Source organism: Neopsephotus bourkii, unplaced genomic scaffold (assembly GCF_033783945.1).
Source record: "Neopsephotus bourkii isolate Nb327-2 ecotype Australia unplaced genomic scaffold, CSIRO-AGI_Nbou_v1 NB_1572, whole genome shotgun sequence".
NCBI classification, from domain to species: domain Eukaryota; kingdom Metazoa; phylum Chordata; class Aves; order Psittaciformes; family Psittacidae; genus Neopsephotus; species Neopsephotus bourkii.
The window spans coordinates 599,027-624,401 of NW_026902048.1; the positions used below are offsets into that span (position 1 = coordinate 599,027).

The 25,375-nt window shown below is 42.1% G+C and overlaps 1 protein-coding gene and 1 non-coding gene across 6 annotated transcripts in view; one reads left to right on the plus strand and one right to left on the minus strand.

Moving 5' to 3' along the window:
- MAP2K5 (mitogen-activated protein kinase kinase 5) overlaps positions 1-25,375 on the minus strand; it is a 121,959-nt gene that overhangs the window by 60,239 nt on the left and 36,345 nt on the right. For all 5 annotated transcript variants that reach the window (XM_061371148.1, XM_061371146.1, XM_061371145.1 and 2 more), the window contains exons 9-14: positions 20,328-20,367; positions 16,321-16,389; positions 16,143-16,224; positions 12,416-12,477; positions 7,667-7,715; positions 536-609 (exon numbers count right to left, since the gene is read on the minus strand). In XM_061371148.1, the coding sequence (XP_061227132.1) occupies positions 536-609; positions 7,667-7,715; positions 12,416-12,477; positions 16,143-16,224; positions 16,321-16,389; positions 20,328-20,367 (376 nt within the window). The remainder of the gene's footprint in view (positions 1-535; positions 610-7,666; positions 7,716-12,415; positions 12,478-16,142; positions 16,225-16,320; positions 16,390-20,327; positions 20,368-25,375) is intronic.
- Positions 15,541-15,614, plus strand: TRNAI-AAU (transfer RNA isoleucine (anticodon AAU)). Its single transcript has one exon. It is a non-coding gene; the product is annotated as a tRNA-Ile (tRNA).

The window sequence follows — 25,375 nt, forward strand, 5'->3', positions numbered from 1 at the left end:
GAGGGACAACAGACTCTGACAACTTATAATACAAGGCTGACCTTCTCTTTGGTCCTCGTGTTTGGCTGAGAGTAAAGGTGCAGAAATTCAAATCAACATCACAGCAAGCTCATGGGTCACTATCAGAGAAGTTCTCCAGGGAGGCCCAAAATGGAAATTAATTAAAATTGGTGCTGCACAGTGTAGAAGCCCACCACTATTGTTACTCCCAATATTAATTTTTATTGTGGGCCAGTTGGGCTCCCCAGACACGTCTCTCGTTCTGCCCTCCCTTTTGTCTGGCCAAAACGCTTTCAGATCAAAGCTGCATATCAATGAAGTTTGCTATTCGTAAGTAGTAATTACAATATCAGCAGTTTTTACTGTCATTAAACAATGAACAATCATATTCAGATGAAGAAAAGTCGCCCAGAGATTAAAAATGAATAGGGCTCTCCCAGCAGAGGGGAGCTTGCTGTGGGGCTGTTTGTCTGGCAGCCAGGTGATTTCTGACATTAGGAAGAGAGCAGGCACATATCTAAAAGCGGGGAATTACCTGTGTGCTGACCCCAAAGTCACACAGCTTCACCTGGCCTCGTGTGTTCACCAGCATATTAGATGGCTTCACATCTGTTGGGGAAACAAAAGTGTATTCTCTAGATCATAGCATAGTGTACACAGGGGTCGTTACCAATATCAGCGTGATGGATTTTCACAGGAAATATTTCAGATGTATTTCAAATGCAGCCTCTGGTTTGCAGCAGTCAGTAGCACAGACATTGTATCTCAAATACTAATAATCCATGTTATTAAACCTGCAGGTCACACCAATGGGGGGGGCACAGCAAGTGTGCTGGAGAACAAGACCTAGAATTCAAAGTGATCCTGGCAAACTGGAAAAATCAGAGTGAAAACATTACATGAAATTCAATAGAGACAAGTGGAAGCACTGTGTTTAGACAGGGATTAATCAACTACATAAATATAGGATTAAACAACTGCCTGGAGCATAGGCTGGAGCAGGTCTGCAAAAAAGGATCTGTGGCTGATGGTGTGAAATTGAAATGGCTGACGGGGAACAAAGTGTCACTGGACGATTTAGGAACAAGCCAAAAGCAACAGTGCAAAGAGTGAAGCCTGGTTTTGGACCAAGGGATAGCTAGGCTGACCTTTTACCATTCATCCCAGCCTTGTGACTTTGCATTTTATCACTGCAATTAACCCTGCCTCCCTCTTCTCCAACAGCTCTCACCTAATTCCATGTGGTGACAAGAGCAGAATTTAATATCCTATGAAAATTACGAATCCAAAGTGTCCCCCACAAACACCTGTACAGAGGACCACAGGCAAACCAACAAACATACAAGCACATTTGAGCTGCAGGAACATAGAATGCAGCTCTGCTCTTGGGCACATCATTCTTCACAGCTACTGGCTTCCACCTCCACGGCTTCTACTGCATAACCCAGCTCCGATCGCATGCATTTGGAACAATGCCTTAAAATGATTACTAATGATTACTAATCCTGCTCCACCAAATTAAACACCTATGTACATCGTAAAGCCAGATAAGAACTTAATGCTGACCCCCTCTGATGCCAGAAGAAGCTGGTTTACTTTTGTTGCATACTCTAAAATCAATGTGTGAATAAACTCGATGGTAGTGCAGAAAACACTGAGCATTTTTCTGTGCCAGCAATGCCAGTTGGAAAGTACCATGTGCACGTTATGGCCTGCTTAAACTTGGGGAGATTAGAGCACAGTGGCTTTGCCTAATCACTGCTTTCTTCTGTCAAAACGGATTAAAAGCAATAGCTTGTATCTCTGCCTTCTTTAAAAGTGAACACTAGTTGGGTGCAGATGGATGAAACCCAACTAGAAAAGAACCTAATTTTGTTTATCATTAAGTTTGCCTTTGTTTAGCAGATGTTTCCTGGTACCACAGTAGCTTGCTTAATTTGTCTCTGTAATGTAGAAATGTATAACCTCAATTAACAAGCTGATTAAATGCCTTCCTATATATGAGGGAAAAAATCCAGTTTAAAAAAGGGTAACATCCAACAGTACACTATACAGCTTAAGGAATTCTGCACATTTTAAGTTAGGTATTAACAGTGCTGGGATGTTTTGCTATTTCATTCCAAAGCTAAACCAACAATCAGTCATGAGTGTCTCCATCATGTTACAGCATCAACAGGCTCAGTATGTTATCCCAATCTCATCTTTAGGAATTCAATCCACATGCTGCATTTGTCATGGATTTTTACCCATTCCACACCACAGGTGATGAGCAGAACATTGCTATGGAGCCATCCACACAGTCACCAATCTCCTGTCCACTTCCCAACAGCGTTTTAGGAATATGCTTTCTAGCTAAAACTTCAGGGAGACTCAGAGGTTTCCTTGTGGCAGCTCACAAACAGCACAGACCTTGGGTGCTGACTGACTTTGCTACATCTATCAAGACATGATGAATCCATCAGAGGCTCTACCCTGAATCCTGAGGAGAAAAGGACATTGCACAGTACTCCTGTTTAACCTTCTTTCTAATAATATGGCAGCCAACAGAGCTACCTACATCCCAGTTTTGTGCTGAATCGGAGCAACCTGGTCTAGTGGAAGGTGTCCCTGCCCATTGCAGGGAGGTGGAACTGATGAGCTTTAAGGTCCTTCCAACCCAAACCATTCTATGATTCTATGTGCTCCAAGGGCATCCTACAAGTCCTTATTCCCTTAACACAAGTCACTGGAGGAAACCAACATGTCACGTTTGTCCCCTGTCCCACAGGGGCTGCCAGCTCCCACCAAGTTAGAACCAATGTGTCCAGCTATGTGACCTTGTGTCACTGGGGATGTGCAGACCCAACTTCCCTTCCCTGGGAAAGGACAGTAAGTCAAAATAATTAAAAAGAACATCTGTCATTCAATGAGCATTGCTTGATCCTGAAATCCTTCCACAAATAAAACAATAATAAAAGGAGAAATTCCTAAAAGAAAAAAGCATCAATGGTCAGCCCATGAAGGAACGGAAGCCTCAGCCCACAAAGGCAGAGAAGCCCATGAAGAAAGGGCAGCTTGTGCAGGCTGGGGCCTCCACTGAGCAAGCTGTAGCCAACCAAGCACTGCTATAACAAAAACACTATCCTTGCAGCAGAATTTAACTAGCACCACAAATAGGGGGTTTAAGCAAATATTTGCTATGAATTCCAAGGGTTGTGTTGGTTTCCTCAAGAAGGAAGGGAAGTGACAATCCTCAACGAAGATGTCACTTCACAAAGTATCTCACATCGAAAGTGGGGAGAAAAATCACCCAATCAGTAAATTGGCCTTTTTGTTTCATGAACAGCTTCAGTTAATGGGTTAAACATTTCTTTTTGGTTTTGGAAAACAAATGTGCATAAATAATGTTCTGCACCATCTGCTTGTGATTAATATTACTGTTTAGAAGTGAAAGAATTTAAACAAGAGCCAAAAGGGGTCATTATGCTCCCATTACCAGTGCTTGCTTAATACAAATGATTTCCATGAAGCATCATTATAGAGGAGGAACAAGTCCTCTTTATGATATATCTGCCTAAGTAGTTTCACCTCTCTGCAAATAAATGGGACCTCCAAAGCTTGTGCTTACCAGTAAACAGAACTGTCACGGCTTCAGCTTTGTGAACACCAAACATTTCATCTTGTTTTATTGAAAGCAAACGGATTAGTGATTGTGAGGGGAAAAAAAACCCAACAAAACAACATATTTCTAAAAGCTGTCTCTTGACTTTTCCTGTCTTTTAAACATATAAAACCACAGCACACCAGGTTCAAGGAAGAGGAGATACAAAAGCACGGTTCTACCTGCAGGCAGCTCACAGAACATAGCTGTTAAAGAGAAGCTGCTGGGAAAATGACAATACTTCCTTGCCATAATGACTTCCTCAGCATGCTTGTTGCAAAGGCCAGGAGTATTTTGTTGTAAGTAAGCTTAAGTGGTCCATGAGTGTGCATGTATGTGCTTAGCTACACATGTGAATATTCAGAGGTATACATACACATGCCCTAGTATTTTTGTGCTTCTTTATATTCTTCACTAACAATTTTCTCCCATAAAGCTAAAAAAAGGATGGGTGAAAAATCAAATACACTGCTCTGAGCACTTCTGGTGAAATCCTCAGCAAACTAAGATGGGAACACTCCTTGTCCCTGTTGCACTAGTACCTGCCCCTACCAACCATCACTCCTCACCTCAGCTCCAGCAGCTTGTCAGAACAAAGAAGATTTGAATATCCATCTACGGGAATAACCCAGGGTAAAAAAGAGATGGTCTGAGTGATGCACAAACCTCCCTTCTCCTTCACCCAGCCACCAACAGCCTGGGAACATCTTGAGATCATCAACTCTGCTCAGCCTCACGCATCACAAATCAGAAGAGACCTCAAAAACTCTGACAGATCTAAAGCCCGCTCAAAAACCAAGGGGCCCAAACCAGCACAAATATATACCAGCCCCCAACACACATACAAATACAGATGAGCACAATTAAACACAAGTGGGTAACATTGATTTCATACATTTCCTTTAATAAGGAGGTGTGAAGAGAAAAAAACGTAGCAGATAAAATGCATACGGTCTATACTTATTCTTGAACTTAACAGATTTTGGTTTGTCTTTATACAAACTTTGACTTTGTACATGATTAGACTTGTTTAATTGCTAAATCTGTTTTAAATCTAAGTTAATTTCTCATTACCCTTCCATTTCTACTTCTTATCCTCTGGGGAAAAGAGCACACTTATCATTGGGACATTCTCACATCTTCCAAAGAAGTGGTGTAGGTGTTAATCTTATGTTTACGTTTGATGTGGGTGTGATGACTAAGACTACAGCGTTGGGTTTATTAATATGCACGGCTATCACCTCATTAGTTGCAAGGTTTGTTTTGAAGTTAAGCTGTAATATTTGCTGAAATGTCTGATCTGCAATAAAAGACTTGCTCATTGTTTGTTTCCTTTGCTTTAATCCACGCTCTAGTCACAAACAGTCTTTGCTGTGCTGCCTTACACAGCTTCTCCACCTTCCTTATGCTGCGGTGGAAACTATTGACTCCTTAGCCTGTATGAGCTTCCTGCATGATCTTCTACATGTGACAGCAAGGATGTCAGGGTTAAACTGTCTTTCTTTTACCTCTGATGCATTAAAACCAGTAGCCAGAGGTTACTCTGAGAAACAGGCATTTCCCTGGCATGGTATTACTTTGTACCCATTTTTAAAACAGAGAAGTACACACACTTTTTCTGTGTCCTCAAAACAGATACCGAGACTGAAAACCTTGAGGAAACTCTGCTGAACCTGGAATTCTACTTAGCCCCTCCATGGCACTCTGCAGTGCTGTTCTCACCTTGGTCATTCCAGCAACAGACAAGGCCAGAAACATCTGAAGTGTGATGAAAAATCAGTTTCTGCGCTTTTATTTAGGCCATGGCAAGGACCATACATAATTCATCAAAAACTCAGAGCTGCTCTTCAATCAAGGCAATGAAACCCATATAAAAGGGGGGATTTTGTTTTACTGGCAAGGCAAAAAATCAGATCCAGGTTCTAAATTTACAGCAGAACAAACAATAAAACGTTGCAGTTATAGTACTTATGCTTGCCCACAATGCTCTCTCCAAATCACATTGAGGAGGTGACCAGAATCTTAAATGAGAAAATGAAAAATAAGATTCAAATGTGCCTTTTCTCTCTTTGGGTGTTATAAAAGTGTGTAGTAATGTCCAGCCATGGATGTTCCAGCTACCTTGTCATTTATTCTGACAATTGCTGTAGCAGCTCTGGCATGTAGACTGTTCATCCTCTTGCTGCAAGTGGATGGAGCTACTAAATCTGCATTTGGCAACATCCAGGCTAGTAAGTGAAATGTTGAAACTATCATCAGAAATGAAACCTTCTTGGCAACCTGTGCCTGCACTGAGCTGGTCATGGATTCGGGGTTATTTCTGTTGTCTTAATCCAGCAACAGCCAAGGGTCAAATACACTAGCAGCCTTAGTGTTTCACTGAGCCTCTAATCGGGGGTAACAAAGCCAAGACCTTACTTGATCTCTACTCACTCTTCTGGCCACAGGCCTTTTTCTGCCATCCGGGAGAGAGCCTGTGCTCTCACATCACAATGACCTCCCAAGAAGGAGATGCTGTGATACTGAGGAGGAATCAAAGCCAATGTCCTGTTGCACAGCTGTTCGCTGGGGCACTGCACAAAGGAAGGATCAAACTCCTCCTCCACTCAAACTCTCCACAAAAGCCTGAGGACAGTCCAAGGTCTAAGGATGGGCAGGACCCCAATACCATAATCAGTGTTTCCCATTAGCATGTTCTTACCACTCAGAGCACAGATTTCTGGATGACTCTCCAGAGGTGCCCAGCTCCTTGCACTGATCATACCAGGCCACCAGGCACACAACCTAGGCGTTGCTCATCACCTTGCTCAGCCTTGAACCTACCTCTCAGCCACTAGAACCAGTCACCCCACAAGAAATGCTCTTACCTACTTGGTCTGCAACTTAAGATTTTCTACGTGTCTCTCTACTTTACCCTTCTCTTTCAATCCCCAATGATGTGGGTTACTGCACGCTCCAACTGTGCACTCGGGCTGAGTGAGCAGATGGGTTAAATTAAACAGTATTGTTAGCAACATTAGGAACCAGAGCAGTTACTTTCAGACACTTTAGACACATTATAAATGTAATGAGTTTTCCTTTTTTTGGGGGGGTGGGGTGGGGGATGGTGATGGGTGAAGAGCTTCTTTGTTCTTTAAACAGCGTTTTCCACTGTTCTAGAACTGGCACTGATTTTGAAAGTTCTAATACATCTAAATTAACTTTCCACCACAGGTATATTTGTAACAAAATAAAATAACATTAAAAAGCAAGAACTAAATTTTAGATTGGATATAAGGAGGAAATTATTTCCTGTAAGGGTGGTGAGGCACTGGAATGGGTAGCCCAGGGAGGTTGTGAATGCTCCATCCCTGGCAGTGTTCAAGGCCAGGCTGGACGAAGCTTTGGGTGAGATGGTTTAGTGTGAGGTGTCCCTGCCCATGGCAGGGGATTGGAACTGGATGATCTAAAGGTCCTTTCCAACCCTAACTATTCTATGATTCTAAATGAGAAGTTTAAAAAAACACAGATGAGCTTCAGGAAGGAGAACAAACAGCAAAACCCCAAAATAAAATGCCTTATGCACAAGCAGGTTTAAAGGTTCCTTCATTGTTCACGACCATGTTAGAGGACAGTGGGCCACGATTTTAGAGACTCTCGCCATGCCTGTGGCTGTCACGTGAGGTTTCTGAGGTACATAAGAAAACTCATTATCCACCTTCTATTTTCAATCCCAGGCAAACACCTGATTTGCCTTGCTCATTTTGCCACTGGGCACCTGCCTGTAACACTGCGCATCTCCATCTCCATAAAATTTGTTTCTTTCTTCAGTCTTTTTCTTTGTAGGAGAACAGGGAGGGCAATAAAAGGGAAGAGCAGTAAAAATATTTTATCAGAAAACATGCAAGGCTAATGAGCAAGATTCATTCTGCATTACTCCACTGGAATCAAAGCAGGTGTTTATAAGATCGACTGTCTCCATAGCAGTGTTGTTAATATAAAATAATATGGTATTTCATTGGAAAACAGAAAACATCTGTTACTCACCTCTGTGCAGAATCTTTAGACTCCATAAATACGTAAGGCCTTTCACAACCTGAATTGAAAAGGAAAAGCAACACATATTAAAGATTCCTGGTAAGAAATACTGCACATCTCAGCTGGCATGAGTCATTAAAGACCCGAATTCCAATGAAGTACAGAGCCAGGGCCAAAAAGTGTGGAAGGTGTCCCTGCCCGTGGCAGGGGTTGGAACTGGATGAGCTTTAAGGTCCCTTCAACCCAAACCAGTTTGGGATTCTATCACTGGATCCAACTGCCACTCTATTTCCTGTGTACAATATAACAATCGAACAAGCCCATCAGTCCATTCTCTAAGACATCAGTTGGGTGTTACAAGTCATCCTCTCTGCAGGTTTTGTTTCTGTAAGTAATAAACCACCAATACTCTTGCATTTTTAACACCCTGATTTTCCCCTAGATTTACTACAAGCCCAAAGAGCAAGATTCAACAAACACATTTCTCCTCCTGCTCCTTAACCCCACCTGTCCCTGCTCTCAGCCAGCTTTTTTTAACAGAGCAAATCTTTCCTATAAAGTTCCCATCTCTGAGACATTTCATTCACTTCCCTGACACTTTGTGCATCTCCAGAACAATAAAGCATTCCCGACAGCTGTGAAGTTGTAGTTGTTCACTCAAAACAATTACATTCTTTTCATTGTCCGAGTAGACTGCAATGAAATTACTTCTGTTACAGTGATCAAGCAGAAGTGCTAAAAATATCATACAGCAAGAAAGCAGAGAACATAAGGATTTACAGCCATCCTATTGGATTAGAAATTCCTTTTAGAACTTTGTAACCAAAACCAGTGTCAGCGGAATCACAATCTCTTTTGTACAGCAAGTTATGATTCTGGATCCCCAGTAGACTGCTCTACGTGGCAATTCCTCAGTGTTTAACTCACACTTCATACCCATCTCATGGCCTAAGGTGCTAATTCCCTGTAACAAAAGTCTGCGTGCTCAGTGGTGTGGCCTTGTTCATGTTGGCCTTTCAAAAAGCAAAAGAGGGGAATTGTAATTACACAGCATTTTGTCATAAGAAGAAGGGAAAAACAAAAGTATTTATACAAAAATAAAGAAAGGGGGTGCAACGTTTCAGGCTTCCTCAGTGGTGAAAGTGCTTCTGATGACAGTAAGCTGCTCCCATTATTAAACATCTATTTGGACTACTCAAAATCTTTAAAACCATTATGAAATTATTTAATTTAAAGCATGCATTCATAGAAAAAAGAAATGTTTCCTACGGGGGAAAAAAGTCAACAGCTGTGAGTTATTAAACGTCTTTATTATGGAACATGTGCTGGATAAGCAGTTATGAAAGACACGGCATTAAACAAACTTTCACATTCCAGTTCTCTCAGCATCAGTGTGCAAAGGAACAAAAAGAGTTCTTCCCTTTACCTTGGGCTGCAAAGATGCAAACAGGAACCCCCCAGATGGACTAACCCAGAGGAAAGCACTGTTCCTCACTTACCTTACATTTACCTATTAGGAAAGGACTCTTAAGTATTAAATATTATTCTAAAATGGTGCTGGAAGAGAGTATCTTTTGATTGAACATCTAGCAGGAATTATTGGTATTCAGTAAAGCAGGTTTTACAACAATGGCTTGACAAAGCCTTGACACAAAAAGTACTTCTACCTGCTGTCAATCACCCACTCTCTTGACAGTTCAAGTGCACATCCTTTCAGGGAGAACTTCAATCAACATTAGCGCTCGAAATACAGTGCACAATGTCACTGCTTCAGAAATTGAAGTGAAAATAAATGTGTGAAGTGGCAAGCAAAGGTAGAACAGATTTTACATCGGCAGACCCAAATAAGTACACATCAGTATGAAAGCAGGAGCGACCACATCACTTTGGGTTTCCCAAGATACACTTTTCCTTTGGAAAAGCACACTAGCCCTTCACATGAATAAAGTACACAAGAAGAAGAGAGCTTTCCCATTCTCATTGATACTGCCTCATACAGGCAACTAGGGTGAATTTTATTATGAAGTCAGAGATCCCTCCAGTTTCTTGGAGTTTCTCTTACTATTTTATCCTGCTCCTGAATCACAGAATCCTAGACTGGTTTGGTTTGGAAGGGACCTTAGAGCTCAGCACTATTTTTAAGGGCTGTCAGTCCACCACTTTTCGTGTCAAATTCATATAACAAGAACGGAAGCAAGAAGACAATCAAGTCAGAGTGAGAGGAGTGTTGGGATGCTGCTAAATGTCTACATGTACTGGCATCATTTTCCTCTAAAAGTGGTTTCTCTTAAAAACTTCTTCACATACAACAAAGGGATATTCTAATTAACAGATGTGCAGGTCACACGTATTATTAGGCAGCTTCAGTAGACCAATGCATTGTACATGTCTCAGGAGAATAAAAGACAAATGACTCTGTGTACGCAGTACAAGGAAGGTAGAAAGAAAACACAAAAACTGGGGAAAAAAGACTACAGAAGCTCCAGGTTTTGTGTACAAAATCCATTCATGTGAGCTCCAGCTTTGTTTGATATCCTGCTCCTCCTCGGTACACGAACAGAAATCCTCCAGGCTTTGGGTAATCTTCCCAAGCTGTCCAGGGTGGAGATTATGGTGTCTATGGACTTGGCAAAAAGGTGCCCAGCCCACAAAACGGGCTGCTGGGCTCTGCTGAAACATCAGACACCAAGATGCAGGGTTGTGAAGACTTAAAGGAGCCATTCCTGCTGCCCCTGATAAATTCTAGAGAGAACAAAGGCTTTCACTGCCTCCTTCCAACAAGTCTACTATGCCAACTGAGCAAAAAAGCACCAGAGCAGGGGACACTGCCAGTGTTGGTTCAGCCTCAGTGCACACCTTCTGTTACAGAGAATCAGAAGAAAGGGCCAAGTTCCCTCTCTGAAGGCTCCTGCTTCTTTGTTCACCTTTTTACTGACCCCCTGCACTGCAGTAGGCACAGTACAGGCTGCTAAAGCAGCAAATAAAATAACTAGAAGCTGTTAAGTATGAGCTCACTGTCCATGTCAGGGAGTCATGCTCACTAACTAACAGATTCACAGAGAGATGACCCTGCAGGTGAACTATATATATGTATCTCAGGACATAAAAGGTGGGGCTGAAGCATCACCATTATGGATAAGTAAATAATTGGAAGAGAACATCAGTAAAATATCAGTCCAAGGAGCTGGGGAGGATGGAGGAGAGGAGAGACAAAAGTAAGTAAAGGAAACGACAAGGTAAGTTAGTGTGGATGTATTAAATACATAACATGAAGTCAAATGAGGAAGAGAAGAAGGAACAAGCAGCTGAAGAAATTCTTTAAGGCCCATCCCAGTATTATTACACTCTACACATGCTACTCAGGAATATGAGGACACTGTTCATTGCTCCATAGGGAAGAAGAGATGAAACGTTTTTACTCTGAACTAAAGGTGAAAAGCATTCAAATTCTGTAAGAAACTGCTAGGCTATATAATGAGCAGATTTGAAGCTACTTAGAGGAAACAGCATCAGAGAAGGATGCTCATCACCCTGGGCAGGCCACACAAATTAAGAGGAAAGTAGAGCTGTGAATTACAATGAACAGAGACTAAATAGCTGCCTGTGTTGGATTAAAGGATTTAAATTGTCAGCTTGATGTATAATGAATGTGAAAGCCCAGCACTTAATTAAATGGCACATGATAGAATAACTTTGTTATGCTTTAAACTGCTTAAGTTATCAAAGTATTCCTTATATTTAGCAATTGTTTAGCAGTATCTCCCTCCCCTGGGAAATCCACTAAGACATTGGTCATTTACCCCTTATTCAGCTCTGGCAAAAGATGGAACTTTTGGGTTTTTTTTCGTTTTTTTGTTGTTCTGTAATTTAATTTTCAAATCACAGCCAGTGAATTTCTAGCAGAGCAGTCACTGAATGCTGCTGAAACACAGTGACGAGCTACCAGGTCCTCCAAGGATCCCATTGTCAACAGTTACCAAACTGAGTAGATACAGGGGATTGATGGCTTTTCCTAGCTCACAGACCATCTCCCTGCTCATCGCCCCCAAATTCACTATCAGCTCCTCAACCATTACTGCTCAGGTGCGAAGGGTCCCAGCACTGTAGTAAGAGCAGCCTGTCCCCAGGCAGCCTTGGTCAGCCAAATAAAAACTGCAGCCTCCTCCTTATCTATGTTCAGGAGTACATCTGCCACAGGGGAAGAGAGAAAATGTGTTCTGCCATTGCATTCTGGTAGCAGGAGCTGACTTCATCTTTCAGCCTGGGAAGCAAACCTAATTGAGTTAACTTTGTGCAGAACAAACAGAACGGAAATTACACACGAGAAGCAGCAGATGAGGGAATCACCTTAAAGGCTAAGAGAGGGCTTCTGAATCACTTTTTAAGGAAACCATATAGTACAGAAGGACTGCAATGCTCAATAAAGGTGATCAAGAGGACTGCTCCATCCTCCAAGGGTTGACATGAAGAAACAGACCACACAGATCTCCAGCAAATTCATGACTTCTTTCCTTATCTCATTTAATTTACCACATTTCTTGAGCCTCTGGCAACTCATGTGTTGGTAATTCTAAAGGAAGGCTTCCTTAACCCTGGTGTCCTTGTGCACACCTGAGGGTTAGGAAGGACCTTCGCTTCCACAGTGAGGACACGGATTCTGGACACGACTTAGTGTCACAAGGGGGGCACGTGTGCACTCAAATCATTGTGTTACACGCACAATCAAAACCCAAAAGACATAAAGGAAGAAGTACTTACAGCTACTGCTATTCTTCCAAGTACATGCTCCGGAATTTTTCTATAAACATCCAAAGAACCCCCTGCAGGGACAAACAAAATGTGCTTAGATAATACAAAATGAAATACTGCCCCAGATTTGAAGCCACAAGGGGTTTCTAGGCCTTGGTTATTAATAAAAACACCATCAATGATATAACAATAACTATGTCAGAAATAACTGACCTTAAAAATCTACCAAACTCCGAATAAACACATGGAACAGTACCTGGGGGTCTTTCCACCCACATTACTTATTGTTGCTTGCAGCATTAACACTCAAACTCTTAGAAAACCTCCCAGTCACAAGACAGAATATCAAAGTTGGAGAACTCAAACCCAACAGGCTTGGAGAAACTCAGGAATAAAAAAGTCATCCCAAAAGCAACAGTGGGTAGAGTCCTGAGGCTTTTCCCTTATGTTCTGCAAAGGAAATTCATGACCAAACCAGTGTTCAAAACATCCCTGGGGTGAAATTATTGGGCAAGAAAGCAAATTTAAAATTGAAAATTAAAAATACTCAAGTAGAATTTCAAATAAATAAATCAAAGGACAAGTGAATTACAGGCAGAATGTATTACCATTAGCTTGCAAGAGCAGGTTGCCTCAGTCAAGGCTTGAGGTCCTCAGAGTGCTCAGCACTGATCTAACTCTGCTCTCAGTGCAGCATCTAGATTTTACTGAGGACACCATTGGGAAAAGAGTGAGGCCAATGTCCAGCAATTAAGAAAACTCTTTACCTGTATTCTTATGCAGCAAAATTAAAGGTTGGGATACAACTGGGCAGAGTCCTAGGATTCAGGAAATCTTATAAACTGGACAAAGACATTCCAAAGGGCTAAACATTTGTCAAGGTTAAAGCTGCTCATCTGCAGGATGAGAAAGTATTTTTTCTTCTCTTTACCCGTACTCTTATGCGTCAAAATTAAAGGTCTCAGGGAAAAAAAATGGCAAGGTCCGTTTATTTGCATTTTGTTCTTCCTTTAAATGATTGCTGTTGCTTTCTGCCAGAAGGAGTGCACAACATGAGGCAGACCAGAGGTCATCTCCAGTATAATTCCGAGTAATTAGTGCATGGTCAGTAAACACCATTGTTGTGCAACACCATGAGGGATGCATACCCTAAAGGCTTCAATATTTTCAAACAAGAATTCAGAACTGCAAGCATTTATGTCCATCATTTTAAACATCTCTGGATTAGTAGGGGCATGCACACTCTAGACAGATGCATGTTTTTGCCATGAGCAGATGCTTCCTTACTGCATGGGACTACTCCTGCTTAACACAGGCTTGCAAATCTGAGGCAACTGCAAGAACAGAGCAGAGAAATGGCTAAGACACACAGCAGGAGAACAGCAAGGAACTGAGCTTCTAGGCTTGCTGAATAAATGTAGCATTTTCCATCAAAATATGGAAATCTGAGAGAATATTCCTACTTGGAAACAGGGCAGAGTGATGCCCGGGACAGAGGTAGTGAATGTAAAAAGGGAGAAATAACAATAACAGACCATTTTAACAGGGAGAAAACAAAATGCACCATAAAACCCTAAAGGTTTCTTATCTTTATATCAGAAAGAATGAAGCTACTCAGTGATGCTTAATGATACACATTTGGCTTTGGAAATTTTTCCTGCCATAAAGCCTTCTCTCCACAGAATATTATTTGTGAGATCCTTACTTCTTTATATCCAGCTTAACTGAATCTTTGTGAAAGACCTGGAGAAGGCATAAAATGCTGGCTCGTAAGACAATCCTGGAGTGAGTAACAGACTATTGCTCCCAAGAACAACGTGATGCTAAGAGTTGAACGCTGTGAAGAGGGTTGTTGCGCAAGAGACACAAGGGGACTGCAGCTGCCATGAGACACACTCTCAGAACTGATACACAGAGGGCAGCAATGATTATAAATTGCTGCAATCACAATGCTTTCCCTGCCTTTTCCCCAAGAATTCCACACAGCACGAAGATATCAAAGCAAAGCACTAATACATCTCCACAATGACCATAGCATCAGATGGTGGGGAAGGGGATACTCTTGGTCTGAAGACTCACATTGAGAGAAACAGGAGTACACTCCAAAAGGAGCTCGGTGCCACGCTGCTAAACAGCTGTGGTAGAAAATCATTCCTTGTCTTGCAATTAAGAGACGATTTCCATTGAAAACACACAGGACATTGGGTTAATAGATTTCCTTAACAGAAAATCTGGTTTGGCTATCAAAACAGGAAAAGTGAGGAACAGCTGTTTTGTCAGCGAGGACAGATTGTATGGAACACTCAAATATCAACTCACAAATTAAGCCAGCATTTATTTCTGTTCTATTTACATTTTCAATAAAAGTAGGGAAGTTACACTCAGGAAAACACAGCAGCCCATGGAGAATTGTCCTGGGTTTAGCAGCAGCAGTCACTTTTCTCCTTCTTGGTAGCTGGTGAAGTGCTGTGTTTTGACTTTCAGGCTGGGAACAGAGCTGATAATAATGATGTTTTGGTTTGGCCAAGGACTTTGTGAGCCTCATGCTCTGCCAGGGAGGAGGGGAAGCTGGGAGGAAGCAGAGACAGGACACCTGACCCAAAGTGACCAAAGAGGTATTCCATACCACAGCACGTCATGCCTGGGGGGTAACTGGGAGTTACCCAGAAGGACAGGGGTCTTCTGGGTTGGACTCGTTGCTCAGCGGGTGGTATTGTACTCTTTTCCCTTGTTATTATCTCTTACCATTGTTGTTATTGGTGCCAGCGGTGGGATTTGTGTTGCACATTGGTTGCTGGACTGTTCTTATCTCAACCTGTGGGAGTTGCATTCTTTCAATTCTCCTCCCCATCCCTCTGGGAGTGTGGAAGGGGGGAAGTCCCCGGGGGGCGGAACGTGGGCCTTGACTGCTTTCCAGCCCTGTAAACAAACTGGGGTTTCCCTGCGCGGGTTCGAATCCCACCGCAATGCCAAGAGCCACGAGGTTTTTTTCTTTTGGATGGAAGACCCCCTTGGATGGGAGACCGCCCCGGAATCCTGGGTGCTGGAGGCTTATTTTAAGCAGGGTTGGGCTGCCTACGGCCACACCCTGAAAACGCCCCGTCTCGTCTGATCTCAAAAGCTTAAGCAGGGCTGGCCGGTTAGCTCAGTTGGTTAGAGCGTGGTGCTAATAACGCCAAGGTCGCGGGTTCGATCCCCGTACGGGCCAATTGTTTTCTTTATGACAACAATGGTAAGAGATAATAACAAGGGAAAAGAGTACAATACCACCCGCCAAACAACAAGTCCGACCCAGAAGACCCCCTGTCCTTCCGGGTAACTCCCAGTTACCCCCCAGGCATGACGTGCTGTGGTATGGAATACCTCTTTGGTCACTTAGGGTTAGGTGTCCTGTCTCTGCTTTCTCCCGGCTTCCCCTCCTCCCTGGCAGAGCATGAGGCTCACAAAGTCCTTGGCCAAACCAAAACATCATTGTTTTCAGCTCTGTTCCCAGCCCGAAAGTCAAAACACGGCACTGCGCCAGCTACTAAGAAGGAGAAAAATGACTGCTACTGCTAAACCCAGGACAAGAACGTAACACAAGCCCAATACCAACCTATTCTGTCTATAAACTACGTGTGAAATTATTAATACAGTCATACCACTGCATTTTGCTCTGTTCTGGAAAAGCACATCTTGATACGGTTTTCCCATTGACAGACTTAGCAACCAAAAGCACACTGAATGCACAACTCACCGTCCATGAACTCTGTGCACAGGGAAATTCTGTTTTCTACAAAAAAAGCACCGTAAAATCCTATGATATACGATGAGTCACACTGGGAAAAGAAAGGGAAAAAGAGAGAAGCCTGGTTTAAATTTTGCTGTTAGGAAGATTATAAGGAAGAATAATGAAAATGAGAAAATTTATATACCTTGTAAAGAATTTCTAACTCTGACATTATCTGCTTCTGGAGCTCCAGTGTTATATCTAAGGGTATGACCTAAAATACAACAAAAGAGATACATGATTACAGTTGACATAAAAAAATGAACGATTCAAAATAACAACCTGAACGTCTAAGTATTAGGAATATTTATGTGAGGAAAAGAAAGACAGGAATAGATGGAAAGAGTAATTTAATACAGTGATGAGCAAAGGAAGGAAAGGAAATGGAAGGACAAACTTATTTACTTTCAAAAGTCAGTTACAAGCAAACTAAGCTATACAGACAATTTTATCCATGAAATATCATCAGGTTTGTGGTTTAACCATTCGACTATGAGATGAGTTCGGCTTAAATACAAGCCGCAGACATAACACGAAGAGCAGGAGTGGTAGATCTACAGGTCCCAAAGTGCTGAAGTTAATTCTAAGGGCTAAATATGCATAGTATTGGAAGCACCTCTGAACATCTCATTGGTGCCTTGAAGGAGTGTCTCTTACCATGACCTTTATAGTTTCAGTTTAATATTTATCCCTTTTTTATCTGAATTCCTAACGTTGTATGAAACATGGAAAACTGTTAAACACACAGGAGAAATGCAGATGATACAGATGCTTAGATAAGCATCACCAAAGCATTCCTTAAAAGAACTACACACCCTGTGACTTGGAGCACTCAGCAGCTCACTCTCATGCTTATTACTCCTTGCTCCATCCAAACCCTCGTTTTCCATTGTTCTGAGCCAGGCTGCTACCCAGGACTGAAGCACCGAGTACTGCAGTGAAAGTGGAGATACAAGCCTGCAGGATTTTCAAGAGAGACTCTCTCAATAAGGATGCTGGTTCTGGCAGAACCAGCACTGAAAGTGAACTTTAATACACAATTCCTTGCCATGATTATTTGAGGACTTCCACATTCAATTATTAAGTACTACTATATAAACCAAACTGGATTCTAAATGCATATAGTCACCACAATATTTCACAGTTTGATACTTTAAGCTAAAGGGGAACAAAATGTAGTCAATTTGCAGAATTAGCAGAACAGATATAATAGGCTGCATGTACTGCTGATGCAACAAAACACAGAGGCCATTTCCAAACGCACAGATTTTATAGTATCAAAATCTGTCTAAAAGAAAAACCGATAACCTGCTCCTATCAAGACTTTGCTTTAGGGTTATTTATAAAAGCTGTCACTAAACTAAATTGCAAGTGTAATACAGGGCTGCCAAGAAACGTTTAACACACTTGTCTAGATCAATAATCATTTGCCAACAATATTCACTTACATTTTTCCAGCCTGAAAAACTTACAATAATTTGCTGGGATACCATCGGTTTCACCCACTGAATATTAACAGAATTTAATCTTGTCAACAATATAAAATCAGCATTTTATCTCACTAAGTACTACTCACAGTGAGAAACTTCCCTCCCTGTTCCCTGGGAAGGCTTCACCAATCTGAACAAGGACTAGTTAGCATGATCAGTGTCAAATACATCACTGACATCCAATCAACAACGACCTGGCATGAAGAAAGGTCTCTGGCTGATTTGCATTAACTATAATTACATACAGACCCTGCATTCTAATAGTGGGATAACCTAGAAAGGCAGAGCTACCCTACTAACAACTGTTGAGGATACTACTGGGTAGGGGATGTATGGAAATGCACTACAACAGTATGGCAAGCATGTATGGCTTTTGACAAGGGCCTGTAGGGACAGGATAAGGGGAATGGCTTTAACCTGCCAGAGGGGAGACTGAGCTGAGCTCTTAGGCAGAAGCTCTTCCCTGTGAGGGTGCTGAGGCGCTGGCACAGGGTGCCCAGAGAAGCTGTGGCTGCCCCATCCCTGGCAGTGCTCAAGGCCAGGTTGGACACAGGGACTTGGAGCAAGCTGCTCCAGTGGAAGGGGTCCCTGCCCATGGAAGGGGTTGGAGCTGGAGGAGCTTTAAGGTCCCTTCAATAAAAACCATTCTCTGATTCCATGATTTTTAAATTAAATGGTGTGGTGGTCCTCTGGGATTCAGGAAGGGGCTGCAAGCATTCCTGCACATCTTCCTTAAGTTCCTGCCTAAAATACAGTGCTTTTGAAACCACCTGGCACACTTAGAACTTACATGAACTCCACATACCTAACGTTCCAAGTGAAAAGGGTTAATTTTTAAAAGAGGAATACCTGAACATATTTCCTCTGCTCTCCACTACACCTCCAGGACAAATAAGGATGAGTTGTCAAGTTAAATACAAGCAGTCAAGTGACTGAATTATAATTTACTCTGTGCTCAATTTAAATTAGTGTGAGGCTATTAAAATATACAGTATAAATACGGCAATTCATCACAAGCTGTCATGGATGACTTCATCTATTTGCTGGAGTGGCATACGTTCCACTACAGGGAACGAGAGCAAAATCACAGGTCAAATTAAGCTGCTATCCTGTTTTAATTCACTTATTTAATCTGTGGCGACATAATTGTCTTTTACAGTATGTACAACTCAAAGGAAATTTGGGAGTATTATAGTCGGTATACAAATGATTAATCAAATGTTCCATTTAAATGCTAGCTTAAGAGCAGGAGAAACTAAAAGCAGTTGAAGAATGGCAACCACCCAGTGTACACTCACAGTTTTCATTCAGATTTTCCCCTCTAATAGGAAAAAAGTTACCTGTGAATAATCTATTCAACCCTCCGCACAACACCTACCTGCAAAGTTCATATAAAATGACATTGGTTTGCTCTATAGCATATGTAGCAGTGGTTTGTTTTCCTATTCAGTATATTTACAAGATTCTCTACCATCTGAAAGCATTTTAATCAACAGGTTTTCCAAATGTTTTCTTGTCCTACTAAATCTGTGGTTTATTATCAGAAAAAGCCCCCAAAACACAGAACTTTGCTTTCACAGATCCATCCAGTGCTGTTCCTATTAGTGTGGTAATCCTCTGTCAAAACGCTTGATCCGTGTGATGATCAGGTCAGGACACTGGCATTACCATCCTCCCAGCCTCTCTTTATTGCTGGGTATGCCTGGCCATGGATGTGTTAAGTCATTTTCTTAATAGAGCAAGCCATCATGATCGCTATCATTGCAGGTTTCCTGACCTCCAGCTTGTGAGCAGTTATTTTACACTATGATAACACACACAGGTTGATGTAATATCTCTTCTAAAATCACACTAAAAAATACAACTGAGACTGACAGGACCACCATGAGTAATAACTACAAGAGAACCCAGTCCCCCAAATCTTCAGGATCCTATTTACCCACCAGGACTAACCAAACCCATGGACTCTAAGGGAAACAAGGAGGTGAAATTGCTGGGGAACATGCTTTTTGCCACAGGGAGGTGATTTCAATTAACCTTGCAAAGGGTGAACTCATTTCCCTCCTGCCTGTGTGAATTTCCTCGTGCTCCACCTCCTCTCCAGGCAACTTCTGGGAGCACCCACAGCTCCCCAGCAGCACAGGGCCAGGGTTGGAGAGCAGAGATGCTGGCACCAAACACAGCTGCCACAGTGGATGCTCTCTGTAGAGCCAGAAGATTACATGAGGAGCAAGAACCAGGGCAAAGCAGCATCCATACACAACACCAGCATTACACAGTTCCTGTCTTACTGCTCATGACAGGTTTAGGTATCGTAGAATGGTTTGGGTTGAAGGGAACTTAGAGCTCATCCAGTTCCAACCCCTGCCACGGGCAGGGACACCTTCCACTAGAGCCGGTTACTCCAAGCCCCTGTGTCCAACCTGGCCTTGAGCACTGCCAGGGATGGGGCAGCCACAGCTTCTCTGGGCACCCTGTGCCAGCGCCTCAGCACCCTCACAGGGAAGAGCTTCTGCCTAATGTAGAGCTTTCCTGCAAAACAATGTGGATTAATGTGATAAACCCAACTGAGATCTAGGAATCAGAGGGAGGGGAAGGAAATCAAGGTCAAGAAAGAATGGAGACAAAGAAAGAGAGAAAGAAAATTACTGTAATATCTTACCTTTACTGCTAGTATTTTTCCACTAGGGACATGATATGCCCTGCATGAGGGGAAAAATTAAGTAAGTTGAGATCACATAAAATTACCTCTATACATGTGTGCAGCTTGTATCCACTAATTTCATAGAAAAATGACTTGGAGCTAATCTGTTTTACATTAAACCAATCTCGGAGAGCATTTCTAAAGGAAGGCTGATGAAAACAAGTGATCAAAAGACTATATTTACAATGAAACCATTTAGCAGGTTTTTACATCTGCATGTCTTATATAAAATCTGCACATTGAAGATTTTCAGACAGTGGAATAGTAAACTTATGGGTATGAATTTATCCATTTTCACATTTTCTTTCAATGAAATAAAATCAATAAATACCCTTTATTCACATAAAACAAGGTTTACCACACCAGTTTGCAGCCCTATGGATATTTTTAGTGGTAAGACAGTGAGATCCACAGCTCTATCAATTAAAGTGCAGTAAAAGAGGTAATGGCTGATTCTTTATCACAACCTAAGGACTCGCAGAAAATATGAGTGAAATGACCTCTCTGCATTTGTATTTAAGATTAGCACGTGCACACATACAAGGTTAGAGAGCATTATTATTTATGCTCACATGGACCCAGAATCATTTTCCACAATATTCCAAGTCATTTGTCTTAATTTCTAAAGAAATTGGCTATTTAACACTGACTTGTGCATTCCTGACCACGAATTCCTAAGAAAATAAAAAGGAGGTGAAAAAAAAGTGTCTACGAAAAATCTGATGGAATTCTGCATAAAAACAAAACCATTAACGGTTTTCCTCTTCACTAGTTTTATTGTCTCATCCTGATTTATGACTCTATGCAGAGTAATGTCATATATGTGGCACTAACTTTAAAGAATTATGAAGTTTTACCACTACATACCTCTAGCAATTATTACTGAAGAAGAAAGTTGGTTTTTTGCATGGAAAATCATACATAGCACAGGGCAGGACTTTGTTTAATCCTATTTATAACCCTGAGTGTTCATATCATTTATTAAGGGTTTGGAAGTTTCTAAAGACTTCACTTTAATTTAATAACTGAAGGATAAACATTTACGTGGCCAAGTGGCATCAGCTTGTAGGAACAGAAACCAAAAATCAGTGTTATTTAATATCATAACAACAGTCAGGAAGCAAAGATGGAGCTCTGACAGACTGGTGGCTGAATGCATAATCCATGAATCCCATGGAGTAAATGAACTTTGCTGTAACTAGGGATGAATCAACAGTGGCAAAACATTATGGACTTAAGATGAACAGCAATGACAAGCAAGTGAACAGGTTGAGATAGCATGCTCAGCGTCTGTTAGCTGCCGATGTACTGTGCCGGACAGTTTGGCAACTTAATTAGCCTGTCAAGAAAGCTGATCTTTTTTCCATAAGAGAGATCTCCTGTTTCCAAGTGAATTAAAAGGGAAGACTTGATTATTTAATTATGATGCACGCTAATTCATCCGTGGAAGTTTGGGTTCAATTTCCAGCAGAGGGCAGATACCTGGTTTGGTTTACAGAGCACTGACAGGACCCATTTAACATTTAATTATGGCTGAGCATTGGATCACAAAGGAGATGCCATGCCCATGGGTGCAGCATGACCAGTGGCTCTGCAAATGCCATGCTACCTGGGAGGAACGGAATTTGTTTACTCCAGGCTGATCCGACATCTCGGTTGTCCTGACCTTTCCCAACACAATAACTGTAAAGTGATTAATGAAGTTTGAATAGGAGCTTTGGTTACACCAAAAGACAACTGTACACCTCTGTAGTGCTTTAATTAACAGCTAACACTTCAAATTAGTCTGTACTTGCTACAGTAATTACCCGTTCCAATGAGTGTGTAGGGAAAACTGTTTTGTTAGATATTACATACAATTCAAAGTTGGAATTGATCATTTTGGTTACAATCAACACAGTGAAGGCCTGAAGACTTAGTGCCTTCATGTAGCTTCAGAAGGATGCACTGAAATGATCCCACAGAATGTCTGCAGCATGAAGAACCTACTTACTGTGCATACAGCAACCATGAGTTAGTCTGTGGGTGTCTATGAGGAGATTAAACTAATATTCATAAAATAACACGAAGTCCCATCCCAAGTGTCACCTCTCCCAGATCCCAGTGACGCCTTCAGAAGGAATCAAACAAACTCATCACTGTAGAACCAGACCCCCGGATAAAGCAAAGCAGTAAAATGCAAAAGGTTCCTCAGCCACACTCACTGCACATTTCAGTGAACACAGGCCTAAAACTCTTCCAGGATGGTAGGCAAGTGGTGTCACCTAATAAAGAGTTCCAGCGTCTCCTGCTAAGAATGCATTTGAGCAGTGCCTAACCATAAAGACAAGCGGATGCTAAAGAGGAGGTAAAACAGTTGCTAAACAGCTGCTGAACTACTTGAAGACAAGTGTAAAGAGCAGGAATTAAACGCATGGAAATGCAAAATATTCAAGGAAAACACTGTCCTGACATTTTGTTCCTTGCATAAACCAGCTCTGGGAAAACAAGCTCATTCTTCCCCTCTTTTTTGTTGGAATTTGCTTTTGACCCACTGCATAAAACCAGCAAAAGCTCTATCAGATTATTAGATTGGTGGCTATAAATCATATATTGTGAAGGAGAAACTGCACCACATCAGAGACAGCTTCTGCAAGCAGAAGCTTAAAAAGTACTTTCGAACACTTGATGCCAGAGTCAACTACTTAAAAAGTTATCACTGAAACGCTGTCGCACTCTGCCAAGTGCAGGAAGCAGGTTCTGACAGGCATTTCCCCTTCCCTCTCTAGATAAGGGACTGCTGTTTAATTAAAACCAAGGTTTAATAACTCCGAGTAGCAACTCGCCCAACAAAATGTTTAGAGGTCGCACAAAACGCGAAAGAAATCTGCAGGGAGGATGGAGGAAGGAAAGCAGCAAGTTCTCCTCAGGAATAAAATACATTCCAGGGAGAAAGCATTGCAAGAGCTCAAAGAGGGGGAAAAAAATGAAGCAAGAAAGCTGGGAGATGGGGAAAAAGTGAGTTTTGGGGGATCTTCCCCCCTGCCCTGGTACACTGTGCTAATGTGGGACGGAAGAAGTGGCCAACATCTCCTTCGGGAAGCTCTCCTAGAGTGCACACACAGCATGTAATGCTGAGAGGTTGGTTTAAAGCCTCCACACACTGTATGAGAGGATGGCAGACTTCAACCATCACATACTCTGAAACCTTCCCACTGGGGAAAAGAAATTCAAATCCTGCCCATTCCCACTAGAGTTCATTATTCTGAGCCCCCTCCATCCATTACAAGGAACAGCTTCTAAGCAAGACTGGCACAGTTGTGTCAAATATTTTATTAACCTTGACTATTAACCATATCCCCAGATAGTTAAAGCCCTGAAGGGACCTATGTGAGCCAAGTCCTTTAGCAGAACTTTGTCTCTTCTGCTCTGAAAATGGAGAGGGCCCCTGAGGGAGCGCTGCAAAGGCAGCTTGCCCAGCTCCGTGGCAAGAGCTGGGTTATTTTAGGGAATGAGAAAGGCAGGGTGGGAGCAAGCATGTGCTTTGCTTGAACAAAGCCCTCCAGCTAAGCTGGAAAAACTTGTGATGGACTGTGGAGTACGGCGTGTGCATCCCTTGTGTTCCAGAAATCAATATCATGGAAAACTAGAATAGGGCTTTGGGGGAACTGCCAGCTCCTCGGCATCTCTCCCCCTCCCCACGCTGTATATAAGATGTGTTTCTAAAGGAAAGCAAATTAAACAGTGAAAGCGGCAGAGCAGCTGGTTTGTGTTTCAAAAAGAAAAGGCAGAAAAAGGTAAGTGAATTTTATATTGCCTGCTTTGTTCTCCCTGAGCTCCGCTGCAAGGAAAACCAGAGCAGAAATGTAAGACGCTTTGCCTCAAACCTCTTTATGGAATAAACCACAACCCATCCCAATATTTAATACTAACAGTTCCAGACACTGAATATGGTGAGTTTCTGATCAGTTCAGAAGTAAAACAAACCAACCCAAGCAAACAGAACATGCACTAGCTGCTTAATAAAGAGCTTAGACATCAAAAAAAACATTCTCCCTCTTTCAACTTGCTAAGACTTAACAATTTTATATTCTCCCTGTGAGGAATTTTACCTAAGAGCACAGTGGGGAGCTGCACTACTTGCTGTGATTGCAGTATAATTCCTTCTAGGGTAAGCAAAGAACTAACTTCAGGTTTCACATGAGAAGCACTCAAGAGAAACAGCAATTGTCAGTTTGTTTCCTGATTTTTAATTGTAAAGCATTTGCTCACATAGGAGTGACTTGAGGACGGCCACATCAGGAGCATAGACTGAGCATGCAAAGATCTCTGAGCTTTCTCAAACTGCTTTTCCTAACAAATATAATAACTTCTTACTAAAATCTGAGTTTACTATTGAGATACTCCAAGTAAACACAGTCTCTATTTAGAAGCAAAAATTCATTGAAGTTATTATATCACGCTGCTAATGCTGGTGCAAAAAGGCACTGAAGGAACCTGCAGCAGGATACCACACAAAAGATCTGTCTTCCCATCTGTTCATGCTGGCCACCAGGATATATTTTTCTATTTCCTCCCCCTTGATAGCCACGGAAACAATTTCTAATCAATAAGATATTCCTTGCCAAGGGAAAGCCATGACCTGTCTGCTATGCCAATGACTCAGTCCCCTCCCGTTATAGAAATATAACCAATGTCAGCAAATATGACAAAATGATGTACTGACAGTACTGCTGTGTTAGCGGTGTGACTGCAGGACGCAGGGACACAACTCCCCTCTCACAGAGATACCAGAGGAACTTACGGCTGATGCCACAAACTCAGACGTGCTGTGGCTCTCAAGTGCTGGCATGTCATTCTGTTAACAGCAGTTCTAGGAGATGAAAGGGTGGTTGCACCACCACACCATCTAATCCAACCTCCCTCTTGAAGTGGGACCATAGCAGGGGATGAGCTCAGCTGTGGCTTTGTCCATCCCTGTGCTGAAAGCCCCACTCGCAATTTCCCAAGGTGGCAACCCGAGGCTA